The sequence below is a fragment of the Oryctolagus cuniculus genome, chromosome 5 (genome assembly GCF_051225735.1).
Source record: "Oryctolagus cuniculus isolate XC-2025 breed Fujian yellow rabbit chromosome 5, ASM5122573v1, whole genome shotgun sequence".
Taxonomy (NCBI): domain Eukaryota; kingdom Metazoa; phylum Chordata; class Mammalia; order Lagomorpha; family Leporidae; genus Oryctolagus; species Oryctolagus cuniculus.
This window is the reverse complement of record NC_142871.1, coordinates 126,659,126-126,684,359: the sequence shown is the minus strand read 5'-3', so window position 1 is coordinate 126,684,359 and position 25,234 is coordinate 126,659,126. Positions and strand designations below refer to the sequence as shown.

Here is a 25,234-nt window from a genome sequence, read left to right as displayed (position 1 = left end):
TGGGGCTCCCCTCTTCCGCAGACCCCCTGTGTGGAGGAGGAGCAGAGCCGAGGTGTGGGGGTCCCCAGCTCCCCGGTGCGTGCCCCCCCAGAATCCCCGACAACCCCAGTCCGCTCCCTGCGCTACCGGAGAGTCAACAGCCCCGAGTCAGAGCGACTGTCTACGGCGGATGGCAGGGCGGAGCTACACGAGAGAAGGTAGTTTCTTGGGCCAGGGTGGGACCAGAGACCCTGTGGTCCCTTCTGCCTTCACATGGCCGGTCTGAAGGAAAGGCCAGGTGGGAGGCGAAGGTGGGGGGAGAGGGTGGTGCTTGGCCTAGGGCCAGCCTCGGTTGGAGCCCCCAGATCAAGCCGGGAATGGTCGGGACTGAGGGGCAAGTGGGAGGAGAGGGGCTCCTGGGTCCGTGAAGCCACAACGGAGCAGGAGTCAGGCCTCTGTGGCTCCCACAGGGGTTGCCCTGGCATTGGGGAGAGGACACATCTCCCTGGTAGCAGGCCCCGCCCTCCGCACACCCTGCCTCGGGACTGGGACCACCCCAGGTGAGGAGCTCTGGAAGTTCAAGGTGATGACGAATGAGGTGTCCTGTATCATGTCAGTGCTCTGGAGCCAAAAGGAGAGAGGGGGTAGTCCCTGCCGGGCACAGCTCAGTCTCTTGGGAGACAGATAGGGAAACTGACCTAAGGGGAGGGGCCCAGTGAGTCCTGGGGGAGGCTGCATTACCCCCAGGCAGGACAGGCAAAGCTCCCTGCAGCAGGTGGCATCCGCCGCTGGGTGGAGGGACGTGTGTTGGGGGACGGCCGGTGTGCAGACAGCAGCACATGAGGTGGCACAGAGATGTGGCAGTGTAGGCTATTGGGGGAAAGCGAGTGAGTGGGTGATGGGTCTGCGAAGGTGAGAAGAAAACCCAGCCCAAGCCTTCGGTGCCAGACCAAGGAACACATCTGTGCTTGGGCTGAGGAGCCGCTAGAGTTTGTTAGCTGGTGCCAACGCAGCCCATCCCCGGGGAGAGAGCCCTGCCAGGAAGCCCTGCCAGGAGGGTGGCAATACAAGTGGCTGGAGAGACAGCTGCAAACCCCAGGACTCCTAAGGCAGCTGGAGGGAGCCGCTGACCAGGGTGAGCACGGGAGGAGTGAGGACAGAGTTGGTTTAAGGAAGACCAGACTCCGTGGTCGGCCCCAGGGCACAGGGCCTGGAGTTAAGGCTCTGCGTGTTTGTTTTCTGGGAAACCAGTAAACTTCCAGGAGCATTTGTAGAGTGAATGAGAGGGAAGGAAGTCCTCCCAGGAAATGAGGTTGGAGGGTGACAGCCAGGCCCATGGAGGAGGTGCCCTGGTCAGGAGGCTGCGGGAGGGACCCTCCACCTGCCACCAGCGCTGAGCACCGCCTGGGGCTGGCCTTGCAGGTCGCGGATGGATCTGCCCGGCTCGCCCTCGCGCCAGGCCTGCTCCTCGCAGCCGGCCCAGATGCTGTCGGTGGACACGGGCCACGCCGACCGGCAGGCCAGCGGCCGCGTGGACGTGTCGGCCTCCGTGGAGCAGGAAGCTCTGAGCAACGCCTTCCGTTCAGTGCCGCTGGCTGAGGAGGAGGACTTCGACAGCAAGGAGTGGGTCATCATTGACAAGGAGACCGAGCTGAAGGACTTCCCGCCGGGCGCCGAGCCCAGCACGTCCGGCACCACGGACGAGGAGCCCGAGGAGCTGCGGCCCCTGCCGGAGGAGGGCGAGGAGCGGCGGCGGCCAGGGACAGAGTCCGCCGGCCGGCCCCGGGGACGCGGCGTGCAGACGCTGGCCGAGGAGGACCTGCGGCACGTGCCGCCCCAGCCCCCGCCGCCCCAGCTGAGCCAGGCCGAAGGCCGGTCGGAGACCTCACAGCCCCCCACGCCCGGCAGCCCTTCCCACTCGCCCCTGCACTCGGGACCCCGCCCTCGCCGGAGAGAGTCGGACCCCACAGGCCCTCAGAGACAGGTAAGCGTGGGCTCGCACCCCACTCCCCATCCCAGACACCCAGAGTCCTGGCAAGTAGCCTGGAGCGCCTCGTGCGTGCCCACGTGCCGGTGGTGGACAGGCTGGGGGATCCAAGCCACGCCCAGGGGGAGGCCACGCCTCCTGAGGAAGTGCCCTCCAAGGGCGGAGCTGAGCCTTGCGTTGTGAGCTGTGCAGCCAGGTGACAAAACAGGAGGCAGGCCGCCAGCGCCAGGGGGACCGGGTGTGCAAGGGCTCAGAGTGGCAGGCCGAAAGAGGGCTTGAGGCAGCCCATGGGGAAGGTCCCAGGGCCCCATCACCGAGGGCCTTGAGGCCATGCTGAGGGCTTGGGGCTTGTTTCTGAAGGCTTGGTGACTTAAACAGGGCTGCGGCATGATGACACTAGTACTTTTGAATGGTCCCTTGGGCTGCCTTGTGGGAAATGGAGTGCCCTAGAAGCAGGCGGCGGCTTAGGCCAGGGAGGGGCCTGTGGACACGGGACAAGAGGTGTCGGGGAGAGGCTGGGAGGGCTGTGCAGCAGTTGGGGTGAGGACGGGGGGTGTCACTGCTGCCCACGCTCTGGTAGGGCAGTGACACCGTCCTGAGCGGCTCCGAAGGGAACGTTCATTCTGATTTGCAAACCAGGACCTCAGGGGACCTGGTGGAGACCCGCAAGGAGCCTCCAAGGCTCACAAGAGAGCCCTTGGCTGGACATGCGAATCCAGGGGCTCTGGAAACCATGGGACTGGGCAGTGTCGTGGAGAAAGGCTGCAGGGTGAGGAGGCCCCAGAGGAGGGCGGAAGCTGGGAGCCGGCGGAGACATCAGGGAAGCAGAGGGCTGGACTGGAAGTGGTTCTGAGCATCAGGGCTGGCTCTATGGAGGGCGGGAGCTCTGAGAGCCGGGGGGGGGGGGGCTGCGAGTGGGCACAGGGATGGCGTGGGGCCAGTTGGGCTGCAGTGGCATGCGTTCACGTGGGGGCCCTGGGGACGAGGCTGCAAGGGCGGGAGGGGCCCCGAGGGTGGCTGGGTCTCACACATCTGGCTGAGGGGCTGGGACACAGCTCCTGATGTTTCGGTTACTTTCCTCTGACAAGAACAGGCAGAGAGCCACGGGCACAGCTGGGCGTCTCTCCGTGGGGTGGAGGCCAACCTTTGACCTGGGAAGTGGATGTTCACTCTTGCACCATGTGCTCAATGGGACCCACGATCCCTCAAAGGGGCTGGGGAGGGCCTCAGGGGTGACGTGGGAAGGGGCTCAGGGCTGTGCCGCATTCCTCCTGGTGGGGCACCCAGGAGGTGCCCAGGCGCAGGGCTGGAGGGTGGCGGTGCTGCTGGCTCGGACCAGCAGGCCGGCCTGGGAGACCACGCTGGCCTGGGCAGGAGGGTATCGAGGCCCCGTCCTGCCAGAAGTCCTCCAGAGGGGACTGCTAGGCTGTGGCCCCGGCGAGCGTACACCTTGACTTTGTCCTGACACTAGAAATTGGAGGGCTCAAAACGTGGAGGCTCCAAAGCCTCTCCAGTGAGGTCCTCACTGACCGGAACTGGTGGCTCAGCCCTGGGAGTGGGGCGCTGGCCAGACTGCGCTGTAACCTGGTCGCTGCTCCCACTGCCATGGGCACCCGAGAAGCAGGAGGAGGCGCAGTGTCTGTGTGGGCGCCTCGCGTTCCTCTCCTCCGTTCACTGCACCGGAGTGCAGAGGCCTAGGTTCCGGACCTGGCTCTGCCCGCCCTTTCCGGTGACGGGGCTGAGAGGGCGGGATCTGAGCTGTGCCTGGGGTTTTCCTTGTGGTTCCTCCCTGTGTCCCACAACTGTCCTCACTGGGGAATTCTGCTGCGGAGCGAGGCTGGGGGAGGTGCGGGCGGGGACAGGCACGCCTCAGCCTCCACGGACTCAGGTGCTGCCAGGAACGTGCACCGGGCAGGTGAATTTCATGTGCCTGGGGCCTCCGCTCCCCCGTAGGCGACAGCGAGGCCATCAGTATCTGACGGCTGTGTACATTGCAGGAGCTCTGGCGTGGGTACAGTTGTACCCATGTGCGCGGACGAGGCACCTGCATACAGGTGCACCGTCACTGCGTCCATCTGGTGTGCAGTGGGAGTGCACGTGTGCAGGGAACCACAGAAGCCTAGGACGCTCACTCTGGAAGAGTGATAACGAGAGAGTTATAATCCTAATGGCAGCAGTCTCAGAGCTAGCCCTTCCGGCCTTTGGCCCATACCACTTTCCTAAGCACGCTCATATTCTCTGTGTGTGTTCCTCACAGCACTGTGATCCCCAGGCAGTCCTGATGTAGAAGGTGAAGAACAAAGACTCAGAGAGGCTCAGTTTCCAGCCCAGGGAGCCCAGCTGGCTGCTTAGTGGTAGAGCCGGGACTTGAACCCAGGCAGCTGGTTCCAGGGTCTGGAACTCTCAGTCCAAGGCCTGTGTGTTTACCAGGAGAAGATGGCTTGTGCAGGGTCAGTGGGAGCCGGGAGCTCATGCAGATGCCCCGGCATACCTGCTGGCTGGCCTGTGTCAGCAGGGATGACCCTGGGCGTGTCGGCATGCGTGCGCCGTGCAGGGGAACATGTGGGGCGTGCCGCGTTCCGCTGGGCGTTTCAAGACAGCAGCTGAAGCAGAGCCCTTCCTTCCTCAAGGGCAGGGGAGAAGGAGGGCGAGGTGGACTGGCATATTTCCCCCTGCCTTTTTTGGGACTGGCCCGAAGGCAGAACCAAGAGCAGCCTGGGTGGAGGTGGGAGCTCCGAGACCCGGCTGCGCACTGCATTCTGTTTGTGGGATTGATGGGAAGGCTGGAAGGGCATCCCCTCGCTTCCCTTTTGCGAGGAATCCCTCCCAGACCTGGCTCAGTCTGCTCCGTGTCTGATGTGTGAACTTCCTTGCGGCGGCAGTCATTAAACGCAGGCACCTGCCATTCTGTCACCTCCACCTCGGGGAGCAGGCCTGGCGTTTGAGCATCTGTTCTTGCATGTGCATGGTGTGACACTTCAAAGTGTCTCCCCTACACACAGCTGCTTTCTTCTCCAGGGGACCTAAGGTGCAAATTAGAAGTGGCTGAGAAAGCCGGGGCAGAGGGGTGGGCAGGCGAGGGCGTGCCGTTCGGGGGAGGGCTGTTGGCCATCCTGCGCAGGTGTCCCTGGCTGACAGCACAGCAGGTCAGCAGTCCCTGGGCCACAGCCATTGGCCTGGCTGCCACCGGACCATCTCCCTGCCACGTGCTGGACAGCGTGCTAGGGGCTGGGGACAAAGATGACTAAGGCTTCATTCACAGTCCCGCCTGTCCAGCCAAGACGGCTGCAGCGGGGAGACAAGGCTGTGGTACTGGCTGTCTGCTCTAGGCCAGCTGGGAGCTGGGAGCCCACGGGGGGAGCAGGGGTGGGCTTGAGGACAAGGGGGTGACCGCAAGTGGCGCCTGCCCGCCTGAAGGGGTTTAGTGCCAGCCTGGAGTCGCCCCCGGCTGCTGACCAGACTCTGGCTGAGGCATCAAACTCTGGCCTCCCACGTGTGCTGTGAGCCGGGGCTCTGGGCAGCTCTGGATGCCTCTGTCTCTCCAGGCGGCCCCAGACCCCTGGCCCTCGGTGCAGAGCAGACTGCTAGGCATGCTTCTAGACTTGGCCAAAACCAAGTGGAAAGGGAAAGCAAGGTGGGAATGTTAGAAGGTCAGAACGTTCTCTCCCCGCACTCCCCTGGAGGCCCTGTGCCCAGTCCTTTGTGCCCGCCGTGTGACATCAGCACGAAACGCTGGAGCTGAGCATCCCAGGTCCCTCCGGAGCTGGTCCCGTCGGTCCTCACTGCCACACTATGCACCTGGCCCCTGACCCAGAGGTCAGCATGCAGAAGGTCTCGTGACACCCAGCCCTGCCATAGGAGAGCCACTTTGGATAAGTGACTTAGTCCCACCCTCCCCCTTTTGGAAGAGTAATGCACAGGCTGCTAAAACAGCTCACAGCAGCGCAGCGTTGCCTCTCCCCCGCAGGCACTGTCCCCAGCGCTCTTCGCCTCCTGGCACTGCAATGTCATGACCCCATTTTACAGAACAAAAGACCGAGGCAGGGAGGCAGGCACTTGAGTTCTCCAGGCAGCAAGTGGTGGAGCTGGGATTCAAGCAAGAGTCAGGCTCCAGAGTCTGACCGTGGTCACCGAGACCCTGACACTTCTTGTGATGGGGCGGCTGCCATGGCCAGAGTATGCAGGGAGTGTCCGGCGGCCTCAAGAGGAGCCTGGTGCCTACCTGGAGAGACAGGCGGCACCCAGCTGCCCACACTTGGCGACTGTGCGGTGGCAGAGTCGCCTTCCTGGGGTGGGGGCGGGTGTCCTGTAGCCCAGAGTGAGCCTGAGGTGGGAGTAAGCCGGGAAGGCTTCCCTGAGGAGGTGAGTGGCCAAGGTCTCCTCAAGGAGACCACGGTGTGAGAAGTGCCCAGGAGGAGGAGGAGGAGGGGGAGGGGCGCCGCAGCGGCGCCCAGGGTCCGTGGCAGGACCTCGGCGGGACGCTGGCGCCGCAGGGGCTGTGCGCGGTGGGTGGCCCCCGAGACGGAGCTGTCCAGTCTGTGCCTGACGCCTCTTTTCCCTCCACTCTCTTGGTCTCTTTCAGTTGGAGGAGGACAGACTCTCGGGGCACTCCCTCCCGCGGTACAGCCCCCTGCGACGACTGGCGTCCTCCGTGTTCTCCTCCTCCACGCTGGAGACGGAGCATTACCCACACCCCGGCGGCGGCGGCTCCTCCGGTTCCCTCATTCAGCGCAGCCGCTCGGCCGAGAGCAGCCCGGTGCGCGCGCCCCACCGGCGCCACGCGCCCCTGGCCGCCGGCAACCACAGACTCGTGCCCTCGGTGCTCCGCATCTCGCGGTCCCAGCTGCAGCAGGTGTGGGCGCGCTTCACCCACAAGACCTAGGCGGGGCCGCCCCCCCTCCTGGAGGGGGCAGGGCGGGGGGGCGGGCAGCAGGCAAGAGACCACGGGGTCCTTCCCAGGACGCAATAACTGCACACTCACACCCCGCCCGCCCCCGTCACGCAATACAGGCCCCCGCCCGCCCCCGCACGTCGGCCCAAGGTACTGTAACCCCCGCCCGCCCCACCGCAGCCCTTTGCTAGGTGCCGGCCCAATGGTGCAAGGAGGGCTGGGCTGGTGGTGCACTTCTGGGGATGCTGGGCTGCAGCCCCCCGCCCCCCACCCCACCGTGTCCAGAATCCAGAGGAAGCCGCCATGCCGGCGTAGGGGCGAGGAGGCGCAGTGGGTGGGGCGCGCTGGCATGGGGTTGGTTCTGCTGGATCTGTGGGCTCTGGGCCTGGCAGGGCCCCATCCACCCTGGAGGGGCGGCCCTTGGTGTGCATGGGTGTAACTGGTGCGAGCCAGGGCATGTGGCCTCGTGCACTGGCTGGAGGCCTGGCCAGTGGTGGAGTGTCTGTCCTCGGTGTGTGTGTGTGTGTATGTGTGTGGGGGGTGTGGGTGTGCGCATGCGTGAGCCTCCTTCAGGCTGTCATGGTGGGGGAGGGAGAGGGGACAGAGTCCCTCCCATATCTTACCCTAGGAGGTCTGGGGCTCAACCCCAAGATCATGGGCCATCACCCACTGAGCCGAGGGCGGGTGGAGGTGCCCGGCCCCTGGCCCCCAGAGCAGGCGGTGAGGGACCCAGTCTGGAAGCAGTGGCGGAGAGAGTGGTTGTTAAGGATGGGGCAGGCCCTACAGTCTCCGACCTAGGCGGCCACCCCTGCCCTCGCAGGGTGCTCAGCCCAGCCAGCAGGCCCCCAGGGGCAGCAGTGGAGCCAGAGCAGAGAGCAGGCAAGTCAGCCAGGGTGCTGGCGCCGGGGGAGGGGCCGCACACCAGATTCCTGCTCACTCTCAGCTCCCAGCTTGTCACCATGGGGACCTGCCCATGCCAGCTAGCACTTCCGCTCCCTGTGGGGAGGAGGGCAGTGGTGAAGGGGGTGCCAGAAAAGGCAGTGCCTCTATAAGGAAGGAAGGAGGGATGAAGATTTGCAGAGCATTTGGTTCAGTGAGAATGTGTCTCTCTGTCTCGGGTGCTTGAGTGCATGGACTGGTGCCCATGACAGGGCTACCATGGATGGATGGATACTCAGGTTGTGCACTGCACAATTTCAGAGTGCCATTTGTGTAAGACCCCGCTGTGACCGGTGCCTACTGAAGCACAGTGCTACAGCCCTGTGCATGTGTGTGTACGTATGTGTGTGTGTGTGCGTGTGTGTTAGAGAGCCAGGAACAAGTGTGTGCAGTCCTTGGTAGTTTCTTGTGTATCTGCCCTCACCCGGCTCCTCCCTCCTCTGCTTCCTTCCAGTTCCAGCTCCTGTCAACTCCCCAGGTGTCCCGGGCTAGAGCAGAGGGCTCCAGGTCCCTGTCCCAGCATGGGGGTGCTGTAAGGGTCTGGGTGGGGCCCAGGAGCCAGACTCTCCTGGCGGGTGGCTCTCACCGTGGGCCTGCTTGTCCGCACAAGCTGCTCCCCATGCCACACCGCTTCTTTGTGCAAAAGCTTTTTCCTTTTTCTTTTGAGGATGCCTGGACCAAAAGTTTCTTCTCCAAGGCAGACTCCTATGCTAACGCTTGTGTCCCACCCCGATTGCTCACTTTCCATGCTCCCCAAACACAAGCCTCCATGGCTCTCCGGGCTGCCTCGCATCCACCACACCCTGCCCAGGCAGAAGGCAGAAGAACGGTCCGAGTGGACCCTTCCAGTAGGGACGGGAAACAAAGCACACGGGAGAGGGAGTGGGGGCGGACAGTGGCCCCGCTCCTCTCCGCCCGGCACTGCCCCCTCTCCCCTCTGGCCCCCTCCCAGTGCTCCCCAGGTAGAGGCGGTGCCCTGGCCACACCTGCTCCTGTGAGCCATGGGGGCAGAGCCCCTCCCATCTGAGGTTAGACGAGACCAAGCCCTCCATTGTCCCGCACTCTCTTCCAGAGGGTTCGCTCCCTGAGCCTGAGCACAGGGCCATCTGTGGTGTCAGATCCCAAAGTGCCTTGTGACTTGTCCAGGTGGTGGCGCTGGGGTCAGCCTTGTAGGACACACAAGTCGCCAAGCCTTCTGAAGGGGCCCGGCAGTGGCACCCAAGGGACAGGGCGTGACCTGCAGTACCTGTGGGCCGCACCCTTTTGCACATCCTCTGCGCTGGAGGAGAGCGCGTTCTGTAAGCCATAAAGCGCTGAGCTAATGGGAGGCGGCCTTGGAAGCATCAGTATGCCTTTAGGGTGGCTCTGGCTTTTGGGGCCACGTGTGTGGGTCGAGTTCCTGTGGCTCTGTCCCCCAGGCTAGAGAGGGATGGTATCAGAAGGATTTCCCCAAAGATGGGGCCAGAATCTTGCAAGGAGCATCACCCTGTGTGGAGACGGTGCACAGCCCCCTGCCTCCCCAAGGCCAGCCCCACCAAGAGCCTGCACCTCTTGTTGCATTTTGAAAACCGTTTTTTGTGCTTTACCGCCACAGTTTGCACGTGGTGGCGGCTTGCAGTGATTCACTTTTTGTTTTATTTCACAGACACTGGTACATAGTGCCTCTTACGTGCCAGGCCGTGATCCATGCACTTTACACCTATTAACTCATTTCAGCCTCACGACGGCCTGTGAGGGAAAGCCCAGTATTACGTGCATTAACCGACTAATCAGAATATGTCACTTAGAAATACTGCCGTGCCATGGCGGCCGCTGGGAGCCCCGTGGGTCGGTTGAAATGACTACTCTGTCTCTGCAGACGAGCAACCTCTCACCGCACGTAGCCCACGCAGCCCATGACAGCTCCAGGGTTAGGTGGGTGGAGCGAGGGTTAGAGGAAGAAAGCAGGTGCTGGAACCCGTGACTGTGGTGGTGCTGGGGGGGGGGGGTGTTCCGGGGGTCAGGCTCACCCACACAGGGCAGATAGCGAAATCGCTGAGCACCTGCCGGTGTCACCAACTCACACATCAACAGGAGCCAAGCGGCTTCGGGGACCTGGCAGGTTGGGGACTGTGGCCAACAGGGGAATTTCACCCCCATCCTCAGCTCCATTGATGGTTGCCACTATCTTCCAGTTTTTATGCAAAATCTCCTAATTTTTAATTTTGGCATCTAATTAAAAATTTTTTTAAAGAAAGATTACCATGTGAGCCAAACAAAACCAGTTTGCAGGCAGAGGTGACCCAAACTCATTTTGCGAGCTCTGTGAGCCTGAGGCCCCTCCACAACCCACTCTGCCCAGGGCTGTAGCTCTCCAAGGGGGGCAGTGTCTCAACCCAGGTGGGCTTCTTCGAAGAGGCAGCTCTCAGCCAGCGGGAATGGGTGGTATGTGCTCTCTGTGTGTGTGCGTATGTGTGTGTGTGCGTGTGCATGCCTGCGTGAACTCTTGCATGGTGAGTGGGGTCCTCCTGGTAGCTAGGAGAGGCTTCGTCCTGAGACCCCCCGGGGTGGTGAAAATGGCTCTGTTATTCTCTGTAACTAACTGGTAGACTTCCCACTTACACCCAAGGCAGCTTGGGTCACAGCAATAGCCACTCGGCACTCTCATCCGGGCCACTGATATCCTGAACCTGAGCGTCTCCCTTTGCGGTTAGCAATTTTGTGGGGGGGTGCGGGGGGGGGGGTGAGATCGCACTGCCCAGTGGGTGGGAGGGTCGTGGCAGCTCCGAGCCACGCTGCCTGTCTCCTCTGCCTTGCCCAGGTGCTGTGTGCTCAGGCAGTGGTGGTGGGTGGCAGAAAGAGCCATGTCGGCGGATCTCATGAAGTGTGTGTGGGGTGGGGAGGGGGCTCTGATTCGCACTGACCGTTAGAGGCGCCTCCAGCTGTGGGGACACAGCAAGCACTGTATCCTCTGCGGCCCTTGGATTAGTTGGTACCTGGAGAGGGAAGGGGAGACCTCTGAGCACGGCCTGAACACCCACCGCACCCCCCAACTCCATGCGGGAGTGGGACACTCCCTTGCCAAAGGGCAGGAACCAGCCCCACTCCAGTAGTCCCGTAGTCCGTCTTGGCGCACTAACCGCAGTCTTCTCCCCAAGGGAGAGGCCCGGCCTGAGGGCCACACCCCCTAGATAGCCCCAAACCCCTACCCCCTACCACTGCCCAGTGCGGTCCGCAGCCAGTAGGCTCCTGAGCCTGACGCCGCCTTTGCTGCGTCCGCGACTTGGCCCGCCACTGGGCTCCCACCCACCGGCCCTCACACGCACGCACACCTCATCCGCTCTCCGGACAGCCAGCGGGGCAGCCCGCGGCCCCTCGCAGGTGTACAACTCTAGCGGGCCCCCTGCCGCCACCTCCAGCGCCCCCACGAATGTACGTACGTCCCGTCCATGTAAGGAGCTGCTCGGCGGCGCAGGCGCCTGCTGCTAGAGGACCCAGCCCGGGTCGCCCCCGCCTCCCCGCTTCGCGCTCCCTTTCGTTTGCTTTCCCGCCTGCGGGCTCCGGCCTCGCAGTCGCTGGCCCCCTGGACGGGGTCCCTGGCCCCCGGGTGGGGGGCGGGACCTGCAGTGCTTCCAGGGCCAGGGTGCGGATGGGGCCGCGGGGTGGGGCAGCCGGCGGACGCTCCAGGCTCGCAGGCCCCACTCCAGTACCCTGGTTCCTGTTACCTCGCCGCCCACGGGGCTGCCCCCCCCCATAATTGGCCTTGCAATTGGATGCCAAAGAGCCCAGAGCGGAGGGGGAGCGAGGCTTTGAGCCCGGGTCTCAGAGCCACCCAACACCCCCTTTTAGCCCGCGCCCGTCTGCGTCCCCGTCCCGCTCCATCACTAAGGGCCCTGGGGGTCCCCAAACATGCCCTTACTCCCAACTCTCTCCTCCCACCCCCACCCCCGAAAATAAAACTCAGGGACCAACATCTGCTTCCTTTGCACTTGCTCCGTCGACCTCTGCCCCCCACTGGGAGGGGTTTCCGCGGCGGGGGTGGGGGGCTGGGCTCCGGGCCCTCAGAGTCGGCAGTATTGAACGAGGAGAGGGGCTGGCCCCTGCCCCTCGAACGCGGCCCGGCTGAGCCCCTCCCTCCAGAGACCCTGGTGTTTTCTCCCTAACCGAAGTGGGGGAGCGCTAGGGAGGGGAAGGGGGACCCTCCCGGTGTATTCCTGAGCCGCCCCTGCCGCCGTGGACCCCCGCGCCCCTTTTGTACTGCAATAATACTGTATCATATGCTTGCACTATCCCCCGACCCCGCCAGCCTCAGCATGCACGGAAAACTCAAAACCACACACAGGAAGATGGGACGCTTTTCGTTTCTTCCTCTCTCTCTCTCTCTCTGTCTCTCTCTTTCTCCGGGGTGCGTCCTCCTTAGTGTACATAGCGGCGATGGGGGCCCCGGGATGGGTAGAAGAGCATGCACTGAGCCCCCCGCCCCTAGACTGCGAGTACTGTACAAATCCAACACTTGAAACCGACACGCACACGCGCGGCGCCGCCACGGGGGTGGGACACGGACACGCACCCGCGCGCACACGGCCGCGCTCGGGCAGGGGCGGGGCGCCCCGCCGTCACGCGTCGCTGTGCCAGGGATCTTGTGCCTTTTTAAGTCCCTGTATGTTAATGCAGACAATCCGGAGAGCTTGTGTACTACCAAATCCTGATTAAAGACGCCTTCCAGGAATGCGTGCCTCTGCCTGCTTTCTTTCACCCTCCCCAACCCGAGCTGCGCTGCGTGGTGGCCTGGCTGGACGGAGGGCAGGGGCCAGCCTGCTGCTGACTCCGGGCTGGAGGGGAGTGGCATTTCAGGTGAACAGATCAGCTCCGCCAGACCCCAGGAGGTTTGGGCCTGCTTGGACTTTGTGGGGGAAGACCTCCAAGTGTGCACTGGGGTCTCTGGGACCCAATTCCAGATTGCCTGTGACGGGGAGTGGAGAGTTAGGGGTGGGGGATCTCTTTCTATGGAGTCAGGCTCTGGAAGCCGGAGTTTGAGAGGGGAGGAAAGCCCAGGTTACAGGCTGTGAGCCAACTCCTGGGCTGTGCAGGGCCCAGGGATGCATAGCGGGGTGAAGGCAGAGGAAGAGTGAGTGGCAGGTGAAGAAGGAAGGAATTGTAGCAACGTCTCAGTCAGCAGAAAGGGGGAAGGGAGGGCTTTGTGTGCCCCCGGCCCACCACACAGGCTCTGCCAAAGTGGGAGGACTTTTCCCTTCGGGCCTAAAGGAAGTATAGGGGAAAAGAAGGGCAGGCGGTCAACCCCTACCCAACCCCACGCAGGGGCGGTTAGAAGACCTGCTCCCCGCCATCTGAGCCCTGCCCTGGGGCTTGCGGCCGTGGATAGTCAGGAACACTGGGATTCTGGGGTGACGTGTGAGGGCTGCGAGGACCCAGGGCAGCAGCAGGCAGTGCCCTCCCCGGTGTGGGCTGAGAAGCAGAGATGTGTGAGCCTGGAGACCAGGCAGACCAAGACAGGTAACGGCGCGGGCAAGTGCGCTGGGGGCAGAAGCGCTGATGGAGGCTCCAGTCCACAGCCCCACAGCCCGCGTAGGTAGTGAGTGAGCACGTGGCTGGGGGTGAGGCCGGGGACGAGTGCACCAGGCAGTTTCTGAGGGAAGGGGAGGGGGAGGAGGAGGAGGAGGGGCACTGCTGGGGAGGCACAGAGCTCCTGCCCGCCCGTGAGGGAGGGGCAGTGCCAGGCCCCACCCTCCAGCTTTTGTCTCTCAGCCTCCCTCTCCGACCTTGGGACTGTGGGTGGCTGCGCAGTGCCCTGTGTCTAGGCTTGGCCAGGGTCCAGACAAGAGTTGGTGTGTGTACCCTGTGTGGGCACCCGGGCTGCGGACATGGAGCAACCTGGTCCCAAGGCTGAGAGCCCAGTGTTGGTAGCAGCGGGGGACAGTCAGAGTCTGCTCTGTCCCCTCCCTTCACTTCTGCCTCTGGCCTGGGCTCAGTGGAGGGGGAGGGGTGGGGGTGGGCACAGCGCTGGGCACTCTGCTCCCCCTGTGCTGCAGCCCTTTTGCTTCTGCCTTTTGCACACTCCCGTTTAAATCCCTGGGGCTATCGCCCTCCGCTTTGTCTTTATAATGAGGGAGCTTTAAAGCGGCCAGGTTTCTGGGAGCTGGGAGATGAGAGCCAGGGCTCTGCCCTTTCAAGAAGCACCCCAGCTGCTGCTGGGAACATAAAAGGTGCGCACGGTTGGGAGCTTGACCAGGCCACCGCAGCCCCCTGCTGGCACCCGGTGAGCCTCAGAGGTGGCGCTGGGCCACGGTGTACTCTCAGACCTCGGAGGGAAGCATGCAGGGCTACTGACGACTGATCCAATGGGTGGGTGGGTGGACGACCCACTGGGCAGCCACTGGGCAGCCAAGAGACGCAGGGTAAGGCTCAGGCTGCGGTCTGAAGCGGGGGGAACTCCTCCCCCTTGCCTCTCCTGGACTCAGACCCAGGTGGGAGGGGGCAGAGGGACTTTGAAAGCCCAGCCTGCCAAGGCTGGTGTGGGGGTCGCAGTGCCCCTGAGGACAGAGCCCTCCCGAAGGGTCTGAGGTTGCCCACAAGGGAACACAGCATGGGGGGCTGGTGAGGAAACCGGGCAGCCCAGGGCCAGGGGCCAAGGCTGTGCCTCTCCCCAGGCCTTGCTTCTCATTCTGTTCTCACGACTAGGAGCTCAGCTCCCATTCTCTCTCTCTCTGGGCGCTAGGGGTGGAGGGCTTTGAGACGGCGGGGGAGAGGGTCCCATCATCCACAGCGGGCACTGTGGGACAGGGATCTAGGGTCTGGCTGGTTCTGGCAGGAATGCTCAAGGTGTGGGGAGGCAGACAGGGGAGCCAGGTAGAGGTTCTCCAGAGGGAAGGTGACCTGGTGCTGTCAGAGGCAGTCCTGCCCCGTGAGAGATGTGCCCCGTGCTGGGGAGGTGAGTGCTGAGGTGGACAGGAGAGGTGCCCTCTGTCTGCACCTGCTCCCTGGTCCCCACTCACCCAGGGCTCACAGTTCTTTCTCTGCCCAGCCACTGTCTCCAGCCTTTAGCCTTAGTAGCTGGACTCGGCAAGGCCTGGTACACACTTTGGCCCTGCCTAGAGTCTGCTACAGGCAGGAGCAGATGAACCTCAATGAATGGACGGCATAGGAAAAGGGGACGCCCACCTGGATGCAGAGGGACAGAGGTCTAAGGAATTCCCTGCACGGTTCCAACAGGGCAGCTGGGATCCGCCGAGGGCCTGCCTGCCTGCCTCATGGCCATCCCCACCAGGTCCTCCCCTGGGCTCTGATGAGCTAGTCTTGCCTTGCCCTGGCCAGCCTGAGTCCGTGGAGCCCCTCCCTGTCCCCTACCCTGTGGCCCCCTGGAGTGGCATCCAGGCTTTTCTGTGGTTTGGGTGGATGGGTGGGGAGGTGGCGGCCGATGATCTGCAAGCCAGGGTGAGCAAGCAGGGAGTAGGAGGTGAGGGTGGCGGGAGCCACGTGCAGGCCCCTCCTCGCTCACTCGTGATCCTGGCCTCGGTGGGGCATGCCTGGCTCCACTGCACTCCCTCAGAGACAAGGACCTGTCCGTCTGGTTCAGCACTCTCCAAATTCCTAGCCAATCACATTGTAGCCAGGATAACAGCGTGCAAGGACTACTTCTTGCTTGAGTGAGTGAAAGAACAAAAGACAAGCGAATGAAAAAGCACTCTAGGGGTTCTGTTCACAGAAGAGAGAACCAGGTGGAGAAGCAGAATTTGGCAAAGAGCAGCTTGTCTTGCAGGAAGCGTAGGAATTTATCATGTGAGCAGTGGGGATGAGGGAGACCCCAGGCAGCCCTGGCCAACAGTGAGATCCGTGATAAATGTGGGAACCGCTTAGTAGCCCTGGAATGCTTGGTGGAGAGCATGGGCGAGGGTGGAGGTTCCAGGGTGTCCCCAAAGGCTAACAAAGTGCTAGACACGGTTGGCCCCATCCCGCCGAGGCACGTGGTCCCCTCCGCCCGATGGGCCATGCATTGTGGGTGCCTAGGGGTGTTTGTGGATCGAATAGGGCAGAGCCGGAGAAGGGACCAAGACGGTGAAGGGGATTCAGCACCTGAGGCCCTGGTCAGGTGGTCCGGCCAGGTGAAGGAGGCTAAGGGAGGAGGTGACAGGAGGGGAGGGGGTGTCGGGAAAAGCAAGAATGGGTGTGGCCATCGCATTGTCAAGGAGGAAGGCTTAAAGTTAAGTAATGCGTGTGGGGCTGGACAGCTTCCTGGCTGGCAGGTGGCCGCTGGGCAGGAAGGAAGGGTGTTGGAGTTGCAGGGGCCCAGCCTGCACATCCAGAGGATGCAGGACAGCCCTACCATGGTGCCTTGGGAGGTGCCAGCAAGGGCGGGCCACCTGTGGGCCAGCCCACCGCAGGACACTGGCCACCCCTCTCTCGGCCAACCTCGATGGGGGCCGCGCGGGCTCCCAGTTTCCGTGTCCTGCTCTTGGCTGACTCTGGGCTCAGGATACACACGGTGAGGGGAGGAGAAGCTTAACGGGAGAGAGCAGGGAGACAGAGAAGCCTCCCGAGTCCTGGCCTGGGACCTTGGGGTGGCCACCGTGGTGCATCAGGGGTTGTCTGAACACTAGGCCCGAGGCACTCCGGAGCCGTGTGGGCTCCCAGCTGTGGGAGTGGCGGGGGTCTTCTCAGGCCCCAGAGCGTGGGTGGTCTCAGCGGTCCCTGTGTGTGTGCCCTTGCAGGTGTTCGTGGCGTCCGCGTTCGAGGTGAACGGCCTCCCCCGAGCTGTGCCTCTGAGCCTGCCCTACCAGGATTTCAAGAGAGACCTCTCCGACTACCGAGAACGGGCACGGTTGCTCAACAGGGTCCGGAGGGTGGGCTTCTCGCACATGCTGCTCACCGCCCCCCAGGTCCCGCTGGCCCCTGTTCAGCCTCAGGCCAATGGGGAGGAGGAAGAGGAAGAGGAGGAGGAGGAGGAAGAGGAAGAAGAGGAAGAAGAGGAGGAGGAGGAGGAAGAGGAAGAGGAGGAGGAGGAGGAAGAGGAGGAGGAAGAGGAAGAGGAGGAGGAAGAGGCGGTGGGCCTGGGGGAGGAGCTGGGGCCGCGCAGTGGCTCCAGCAGCGAAGGCAGCGAGAGGAGCACGGACCGCAGCCAGGAGGGTGCCCCGTCCACGCTGCTGGCCGACGATCAGAGGGAGTCCAGAGGCCGGGCCTCCATGGCTGACGGGGACCTGGAGCCAGAGGAGGGCTCCAAAACGCTGGTGCTTGTCTCCCCTGGTGACTTGAAGAAGTCGCCCGTCACAGCCGAGCTGGCCCCGGACCCTGACCTGGGCACCCTGGCTGCCCTCACGCCTCAGCACGAGCGGCCCCTGCCCACCGGCAGCCAGCTGGACGTGTCTGAGCCGGGCACTCTGTCCTCTGTCCTCAAGTCTGAGGCCAAGCCCCCTGGGCCCGGGGCAGGGCCTGGGGCTGGGACGGTGACTGTAGGGGCAGGGGGTGTGGCAGTCACCTCCTCACCCTTCACCAAAGTCGAGAGGACTTTCGTACACATTGCAGAGAAAACCCACCTCAACGTCATGTGCTCTGGCGGACAGAGCTCTCGGCCCGAGGAGTTCAGCGCTGGGGGGGAGCTGGGTGTGGAGGTGCCTGCGGGTGGGGGCGCTCTGGAGGAGGGGCCCCCAGTGCCCCTGGAGAATGGCATCGCCGGGCCAGGGCTGCACGGGGCCGAGGTGCAGAGCTGCCTCCTGTCTGGCCCCCCTGGGGAAACCCGCTCAGAGGTGGCCACAGACTCACTGCCCAACGGCCCGGCCCCTGTCGAAGGGCCAGCTCCCGTGTCCCCGCTGGAGCCAGGCCCGGAGAGAGTGGCCACCGTCTCTCCCAGCCGCCACGCCGTGCCGGGCCCTCGCCCCAGGAGCCGAATCCCTGTCCTGCTGTCTGAAGAGGACACGGGCTCGGAGCCCTCGGGCTCGCTGTCGGCCAAAGAGCGGTGGAGCAAGAGGGCCCGGCCGCAGCAGGACCTGGCGCGGCTGGTGATGGAGAAGAGGCAGGGCCACCTGCTGCTGCGGCTGGCCTCGGGGGCCTCGTCCTCCTCCAGCGAGGAGCAGCGCCGTGCCTCCGAGACGCTCTCGGGTACGGGCTCCGAGGAGGACACGCCGGCCTCGGAGCCCACTGCCGCCCTGCCCAGGAAGGCCGGGCGGGCAGCTGCCACCCGGAGCCGGATTCCCCGCCCCATCAACATCCGCATGCCCGTGCCCGCCACAGCCCAGCAGACCCCCAGCAGACCCCACAGCGCGGCCCCAGCGTCTGACACAGCCATCACCAGCAGGTGAGAAACCATGGCCGCCCCCAGGGTGGGCAGGGGTGACCAGAGGCTTCCACCAGACCACAAGGCCCAACTCTGCTCTCTCCCACGTGACTCAGGTCCTAGTCCTGTCACTGGGCTCCAGGGGCTGCTACCATTAGCATGTGGGGGCTGGGGGTGGGGAGAGGGCACTGGGGACACCAGGCTTGCGGAAGTGGGGTCCCCACATGGCCTCTGGGATGCCATGAGTCCTCCCAAGCCAAAGCATAAAATCCTCAAAGCAAGCCTGGAACAGGCTCGTCCAGCCTCTTCAGCCTGGGAGAGGGCTGCCCCAGGAGGTCCTGCCTTGGGGGTGGGGCACCAGGCCTCAGTTTACCCATCTGTGCCCCGTCTCCTTTGTCCCGGCCGCTCTGAGGGTGGGGGGGCTTGAGGCCCAGGTCCCAGGGGGATTCTGAAGATGTCTGTCCTTTGTGTTTCTCTGGCCTCTTTTTTCCTCCTGCTTCCCGCCCCCCGCACCCCCCCCCCCCCCGCCTCAAGCAGGCTCCAGCTGCAGAAGCCCCCAGGGTCGACCGCTACTGCTGACATCCGCCCCAAACAGCACCCCGCCAGCGGCGGCGGCCGCAGCCCCGGCCCAGGAAGAGCCCAGGCCGGCGCCAGGCCCTCAGCTCCCCGCAGCCCCGGCCTTCCCGCCTCCGCCCCGCGCCACCCCAGCGCGTCCCCTCGGAGCCAGTCCCTGTCCCGCAAAGAGAGCCCTTCCCCCTCGCACCAGGCCCGGCCCGGGGTCGCCCCGACCCGGGGCATCCTGCAGGCCCGAGCCCAGCCTGACAGCACCCCCTCCCCGGGGGGCCCCAAGAAGGGACCCAGAGGGAAACTGCAGACTCAGCGCGCAACAACCAAAGGCCGGGCGGGGGTGGCGGAGGGCCGGGCCGGGGCCAGATAATGACGCCCGCGACCCTCGGCGGCCCCCTCGCCCCGGTCCCCACCCGCAGCCGGCCACACTGGAAGCGCTCCCAGCACAGCCTTACGCGCCCAACGTGCGCCACCCGCGGCCCCCGCTTCCCGCCCGCTCCGCGAGGACGCGCGCGCGCGCAGCCGCGCCGTGGGGAGGGGCCGCCTCCCGGCCTCGCCGCGCCCTCCGCCCCTCCGGCCGCCCCTCGGGCCGGGTAGGCTCAGCCGGCTCCCTCCGTCCCGCCCCGGGGAAGGCTCACTTCGCACCGCGGACGCCGCTGCACCCACCAGGCCTCGCTGCTCTCCACGCCCCCCACTTTCCCGGGACCTCTGCTTACACCCGCCGCGGCACCTTAGCCCCACCCCACCCCCCGCACCCTCTTCCAGCCAAAGCCCCCTCTTCCCAGAAAAGCAGCTTCCAACCGCGGAAGCAGAGGCTCCAACTCTGGGTCCCCGCGGTCCCTGGTGGTGGTGGTGGGGCTCTCTGGGGAGGTGGGGCCGGGGCCACGGGCCTACTCAGGTGTCAGGGGGCAGCTCTGACCTGCCCCGCAGCCAGCTCCATCCTCGGCACGCGGTGGGAGGTCGTGGGCAGGTGATTATTGAGGGAAGGGTGGTAGGGGGAGAGAGCGTGCTTCCTTGCACCAGGAGCTGGGGCCTCGGGCTGCCTTCCTGCGCAGTGGGGAGTTGGACCAGGTCTTTCAGAAAGGTTTCACTCCCGCCCTTGGTCCCCAGATCTAGTGCGCAGGGCCCTTCACCATCAGGAAGTCCTTCCTGCCATCTAACCTCGATCCTGCGCACGCAGTTTCAGCCCAGTTCTCTCTCGCCTGAGTTCAGTGCGGGTGGGGAGTGGCTGGTTGTCATTCTCTCTGCGGTGGCCCTTTGAAGAGTCTGGGACTGGGTTCTGCCTGGGTCCTCCCCTCGGTCCTGTCCCGTGGTGGGCACACGGAGCAGGAGCAGACAGACCGACCAACAGCAGATTGTGTGCAGTGTGATGGTGCCCAGCCCAAGCCCCCGGCCCCTCTTGCCCTAACCCCAGCCCATGCGGCTGTGCAGCCCCGTGAGTGGATGTGGTGCCTCCGCTCGGGTCCTGGCTCCCGTAGAGCGCACTGCACCTCATCAGAGGCCCCAACTGCCGACATCTGGGGCAAGCGGCGCACTGGCTGCAGAAGGGACAGCCGGCCCTGTCTCAGTGGGACAGGCCTCCTCCACCCTCAGCCTCTGGCCCCTGTGTCCTTTCCTGAGCCACAGAGAGCAGCCACGACACCCAGAGGAAGAGGAGGACAGGTCCCCGCTTGCCACCCAGAGGATGCCTGCAGAGACGAGCCGGGGAACAGGCTGGTGGTGCCGGCTGCGCCCCTCACGGAGATCAGCAGGCTTGGGCAGCTGCGGAGCAGCTCAGGGGCCCGGCCCACGCTGACGCGGAACACTCAGGAAACCTCTCTGGCCACAGCCCTCCTTGTCAACCCGAGGCCCTCCCAAGGCCCGCTACTGCCCTCTGGGTCCAGCAGAGGGGGCAGAGGGGGACCACTCGTCTCCCCTGGAGCTCCTCTGAATGACAATCAGCTCATGCCAGGCGGGGACCAGGCATGGCCCCTGGCGCCCAGGCCCTGGGCCTGCTCCTTGCCACCAACCGAACCGTGAATGTAGGGCCGCCAGCCTCATCTCTGCCCCAGGACCTACAACGGCCGGGGTTGCAGCTGGGAGGAAGAGGAGGGTCTGAGAGAGCTCCCGACCCACCTCCCCTCCAGCCTCACCCAGCACCGGAGCTGGCAGAGATGCAAAACCCAGTCTGTCCTTGGGATTCCGGAACTCCCCAGGGTCTCCCAACCGACCTCAGGCCTCTGAGTCATTGAATGTCACCAGGGAGGGGAGGGGAGAGGGGCAGGGGTACAGTGTGTGTTGGGCGAAGCGGCTAAGGGGGCAGACTCTGCTCCTCTCCCCAGGATGACCCAGGGCAGAGGACACATCCCTCCCAGCGCCACCTCCAGCTGCAACCTTGTCCTCCTCGTGCACCTCCAGGTCCTGAGCCCCTCCTCTCTGAGTGGCACCCCCACGTGCGCGCGCGCACACACACACACACACACACACACACACGCCTCGTGTACTGCCCAGCTCTCCCCCATCACACCGCCTATGTCACTGGCTCAGACGCAGGGGCCGCGCACCCCCACCAAGCCTCCCTTGCCCCAGCTCCACCATGCACGAAGGGGGTGCTGGAGAGGAGCTGTGTCCCCCACCCCCGGCAAGGGGCTCCCCCTTCCCAGCTCTTCGCAGCGGGGGTGGGGGTGGGGTGGGGGGCTGGCTTGCTCAGTCTTCTCAGCTCCGGGGACCAGCGGGGGAGGGGGCGGGGGAAGCCACTGCAGAATGTTTACATGCCAAACAGAATGTAACAGCCCTCCCCCAACCCGCCCAGTCACTGCATGGCCTCTGCCCATCCCGCGCCTGTCCACCCCCACCCCCACCCCTGGAAGCCGCCTTCGTGATTAGATCGGGTCTTGGAAGGGAAGTAGCCATCACATCATTAAAAGCCTGTGGACCTTCCTCCCTGCCGGCCTGGACTCTTCTTCCTTTGGAGGGGCGGGGCAGAGAAGGGCTGCGGTGGGCAGGAGAGGAGAGACGGACACAGGTGACTTGCTGAGGGTGACACAGGTGGAGGAGGACTGCCCTGTGTTGAGTCCTCTGATGGCTGCACTCTCAGCCCCGCCAGGGGGCCGCTGGGAGGGAGGCGTAGTTTTGCCTTGGTATGCATTTTCCATGATCTTTTTTGAAAATTCCACATATATACAACTTCACAATTTTTGTGCCAAAATGGACATTTTAAAATTCCATTTCTGCACATACTTTTTAAAAAATGTACTTAGTTATTTATTTGAAAGGCAGAGAGACACATTGTTCCATCCACTGGTTTACTCCCCGAGTGCCAAATGCTACAGCCAGGGTTGGGCCAGGCCACAGCCAGGAGCCCAGAACTCATTCCGGGTCTCCCACAAAGGGGCGGCTGGGACCCAGGTACTTGAGCCGTCACCTGCTGCCTCCCAGAGTGCACATGAGTAGGAAGCAGGATCGGAAGCAGAGCGGCGACTCCAACCCAGGCATGTGGTCCACACATCCCCTCCTTCCCTGCGAACTTTCTGAAGTGTCCTTGTGTGTGTGTGAATCTGAGCCCAAGGGTTTGGCTAGGAGACCGTGGACCTACAGAGCTAACAGCTCAGATCTACACATGCAGGAGTTCAGAAAGCATCTGAATGCCCACCACCTAGAGCCGGTGCGGGGAGCCTGGCCCGCCACCCCTGGGGTGAGACTGACAGGAAGGAGGTGGCTGCCTGTATGGGCTTGTGGGCTGCTCTGCAGGTGCGAAGCTCCAGGCACAGCTCTGTGTGGGAAGGCGGGCTTGTCTGAGTCAGCTCTGGGTCTGGCCCCTGCAGGAGGGGGTGGGGAGGTGCTGGCTGACCAGGAGGCCTTGGTGTGCTGCGGTGCTGTCTGTTCCTTTTGCATTTTGAACTCCAGGATCACTAGGAGTGAATCCTTCACTTGGTCAATACATAAACAATTTCTGCTCAGGCCAGGCCCTGGGCCACCCTGGGAGCGGGGTTGGAAAGTCCAGACTCCGAAGTCCTGCTCTCCTGCCGAGAAGGCCACTCTGACATGTCCTCCTGGAGTGCCCTCCCCCCCACCCGGCGCACCAGCCTTTGATGTGGCCCCCGTATGCACTCACCTTCCCTCTAACTGAAAGCTGGACACCCTGGTAGTAAAAAGACAAATTCTGGGGCCAGCGCTGTTGCATAGTAGGCTAAGCATCCCATATGGAGGCCGGTTCGAGTCCCGGCTGCTCCTCTTTGATCCAGCTCTCTGCTATGGCTTGGAAAGCAGTGGAAGATGGCCCAAGTCCTTGGGCCCCTTCACTTGCATGGGAGACCTGGAAGAAGCTGCTGGCTCCTGCCTTCGGATTGGCACAGCTCCAGCTGTTGTGGCCATCTGGGGAGTGAACCAATGGAAGGAAGACCTTTCTCTCTGTCTCTCCCTCTCACTGTCTGTAACTCAACCTCTCAAATAAATAAATAAAATCTTAAAAAAAAAAAAAAGGCAAATGTTGAAAGTACATGAAATAAGGCCGGCGCCGCGGCTCAATAGGCTAATCCTCCACCTAGTAGCGCCGGCACACTGGGTTCTAGTCCCGGTCAGGGCGCTGGATTCTGTCCCGGTTGCTCCTCTTCCAGGCCAGCTCTCTGCTGTGGCCAGGGAAGGCAGTGGAGGATGGCCCAAGTGCTTGGGCCCTGCACCCCATGGGAGACCAGGAGAAGCACCTGGCTCCTGCCTTCGGATCAGCGCGGTGCGTCGGCTGCAGCGCATTGGCCGCGGCGGCCATTGGAGGGTGAACCAACAGCAAAGGAAGACCTTTCTCTCTGTCTCTCTCTCACTGTCCACTCTGCCTGTAAAAAAAAAAAAAAAAAAAAAAAAAAAAAAAAAAAAAAAAAAAAAAGAAAGAAAGAAAGAAAGAAAGAAAGAAAAAAAAAAGAAGAAAAAAAAAAAAAAGAAAGTACATGAAATAAGGCCAGCGCCGCGGCTCAATAGGCTAATCCTCCTCCTGCGGCGCCAGCACAGCAGGTTCTAGTCCTGGTTGGGGCGCCGGATTCTGTCCCGGTTGCTCCTCTTCCAGTCCAGCTCTCTGCTGTGGCCCGGGAGTGCAGTGGAGGATGGCCCAGGTGCTTGGGCCCTGCACCTGCATGGGAGACCAGGAGAAGCACCTGGCTCCTGGCTTCAGATCTGTGTGGTGCGCTGGCCGCAGAGGCCACTGGGGGGGTGAACCAACAGAAAAAGGAAGACTTTTGTCTCTCTCTCACTGTCCATTCTGCCTGTCAAAATAATAATAATAATAATAATAGCTATGGGGCCTGCGCTGTGGCGTAGTAGGTTAAGTCTCCACTTGCGGCACACCATCCCATATGGGCACTAGTTTGAGTCCCAGCTGCCCCTCTTCCTATCCAGCTCCCTGATATGGCCTGAGAAAGCAGTAGAAGACGGCCCAAGTGTGTGGGCTCCTGAACCTGCAAGGGAGACCTGGAAGAAGCTCCTGGCTTTGGATCAGTCCAGCTCTAGCCGTTGAGGCCATCTGGGGAGTGAACCAGTGGATAGAAGATCTTTCTCTCTCTGTTACTGCCTCTCAAATAAATAAATAAATAAATATTTAAAAACTTTTTTTCCTCATCTTCCAAAACTACCAATTAGCAGGCACCCTGATTTCCCCCAACCCCGAGGCAATCACTAATCTACTTTCCTTTATTTTTTTAAAAAAAGATTTATTTACTGATTTGAAAGACAATGAAGAGAGAGAGAGAGAGAGAGAGAGAGATCTTCTATCTACTGGTTCACTCCAAAAACAGCAGCAACAGCTGGGGATGGGCCAGGCTAAAGCCAGGACTCCATCCGGGTCTCCCACGTGGGTGCATCAGCAGGGAGCAGGATCAGAGGCAGAGCAGCCTAGACTTGCACAGGTGCTCCTGTAGAGGGCGCCAGCGTCACAGGCGGCAGCTTGGCTCACTGGGACTCAGCTCTGGCCCCACGCATGTGCTGTCTATAGATCCCTTTGCCCCATTTCCTGTAGGTGAAATCATGTAGCTTGTGGTCCTTGTGTGACTGCCTTCTTTACCTTGGCACAGTGTTTTCAAGGCACTTCCGTATCGTGGCCCTGATCGCAACTTCCTTCCTTTCTGTTGCAGTGTAATATTCTATTAACAGCACGGATAGAGCGCATTTCCTTCATCTGTCCACCAGCTGAGGAAGTCTGTCTGCTCCCAGTCCAGGCCATTACGGACGGTGCTGCTGGGAGGATTCCTGTGCAAGTTTTTGTCTGGATGTTAGTTTTCATTGCTCTTGGAGCTATCCCAGGAGTGGGCTTATTGCAACATATGGCAGAAATGGGTAACCTTTTTTTAAAAAAAAAGATTTATTCATCTATTTGAAAATCAGAGCTACAGAGAGAGAGAGAGTCATCTTTCATCTATTGGTTCACTTCACAGATGGCCACAATAGCCAGAGCTGCACAGATCCAAAACCAAGAGCCAGGAGCTTCTTTTGGGTCTCCCATGTGGGTACAGGGGCCCAAGCACTTGGGCCATCTTACACTGCTTTCCCAGGCCACAGCAGAGAACTGGATGGGAAGTTGAGCAGCCGGGACTCGAACCAGAGGCCATATGGGATGTGACACTGCAGGAGGCTGCTTTACCCGCTA

The 25,234-nt window shown here is 62.7% G+C and overlaps 1 protein-coding gene across 4 annotated transcripts in view; it reads left to right on the top strand.

The window, feature by feature from the left end:
• TTBK1 (tau tubulin kinase 1) overlaps window positions 1–21,541 on the top strand; it is a 37,039-nt gene extending 15,498 nt beyond the window's left edge. For 3 of the 4 annotated variants that reach the window (XM_089333923.1, XM_051854715.3, XM_051854714.3), the window contains 4 exons: window positions 22–197; window positions 1,402–1,963; window positions 16,502–18,081; window positions 18,598–21,541. In XM_089333923.1, the coding sequence (XP_089190049.1) occupies window positions 22–197; window positions 1,402–1,963; window positions 16,502–18,081; window positions 18,598–18,997 (2,718 nt within the window). In that variant the 3' untranslated portion in view covers window positions 18,998–21,541. Of the gene's footprint in view, window positions 1–21; window positions 198–1,401; window positions 1,964–6,548; window positions 6,819–16,501; window positions 18,082–18,597 lie in introns of all 4 variants that reach the window. The other variant, XM_089333924.1, reaches the window with a different exon arrangement.
• The last annotated feature ends 3,693 nt before the right edge of the window (window positions 21,542–25,234 follow it).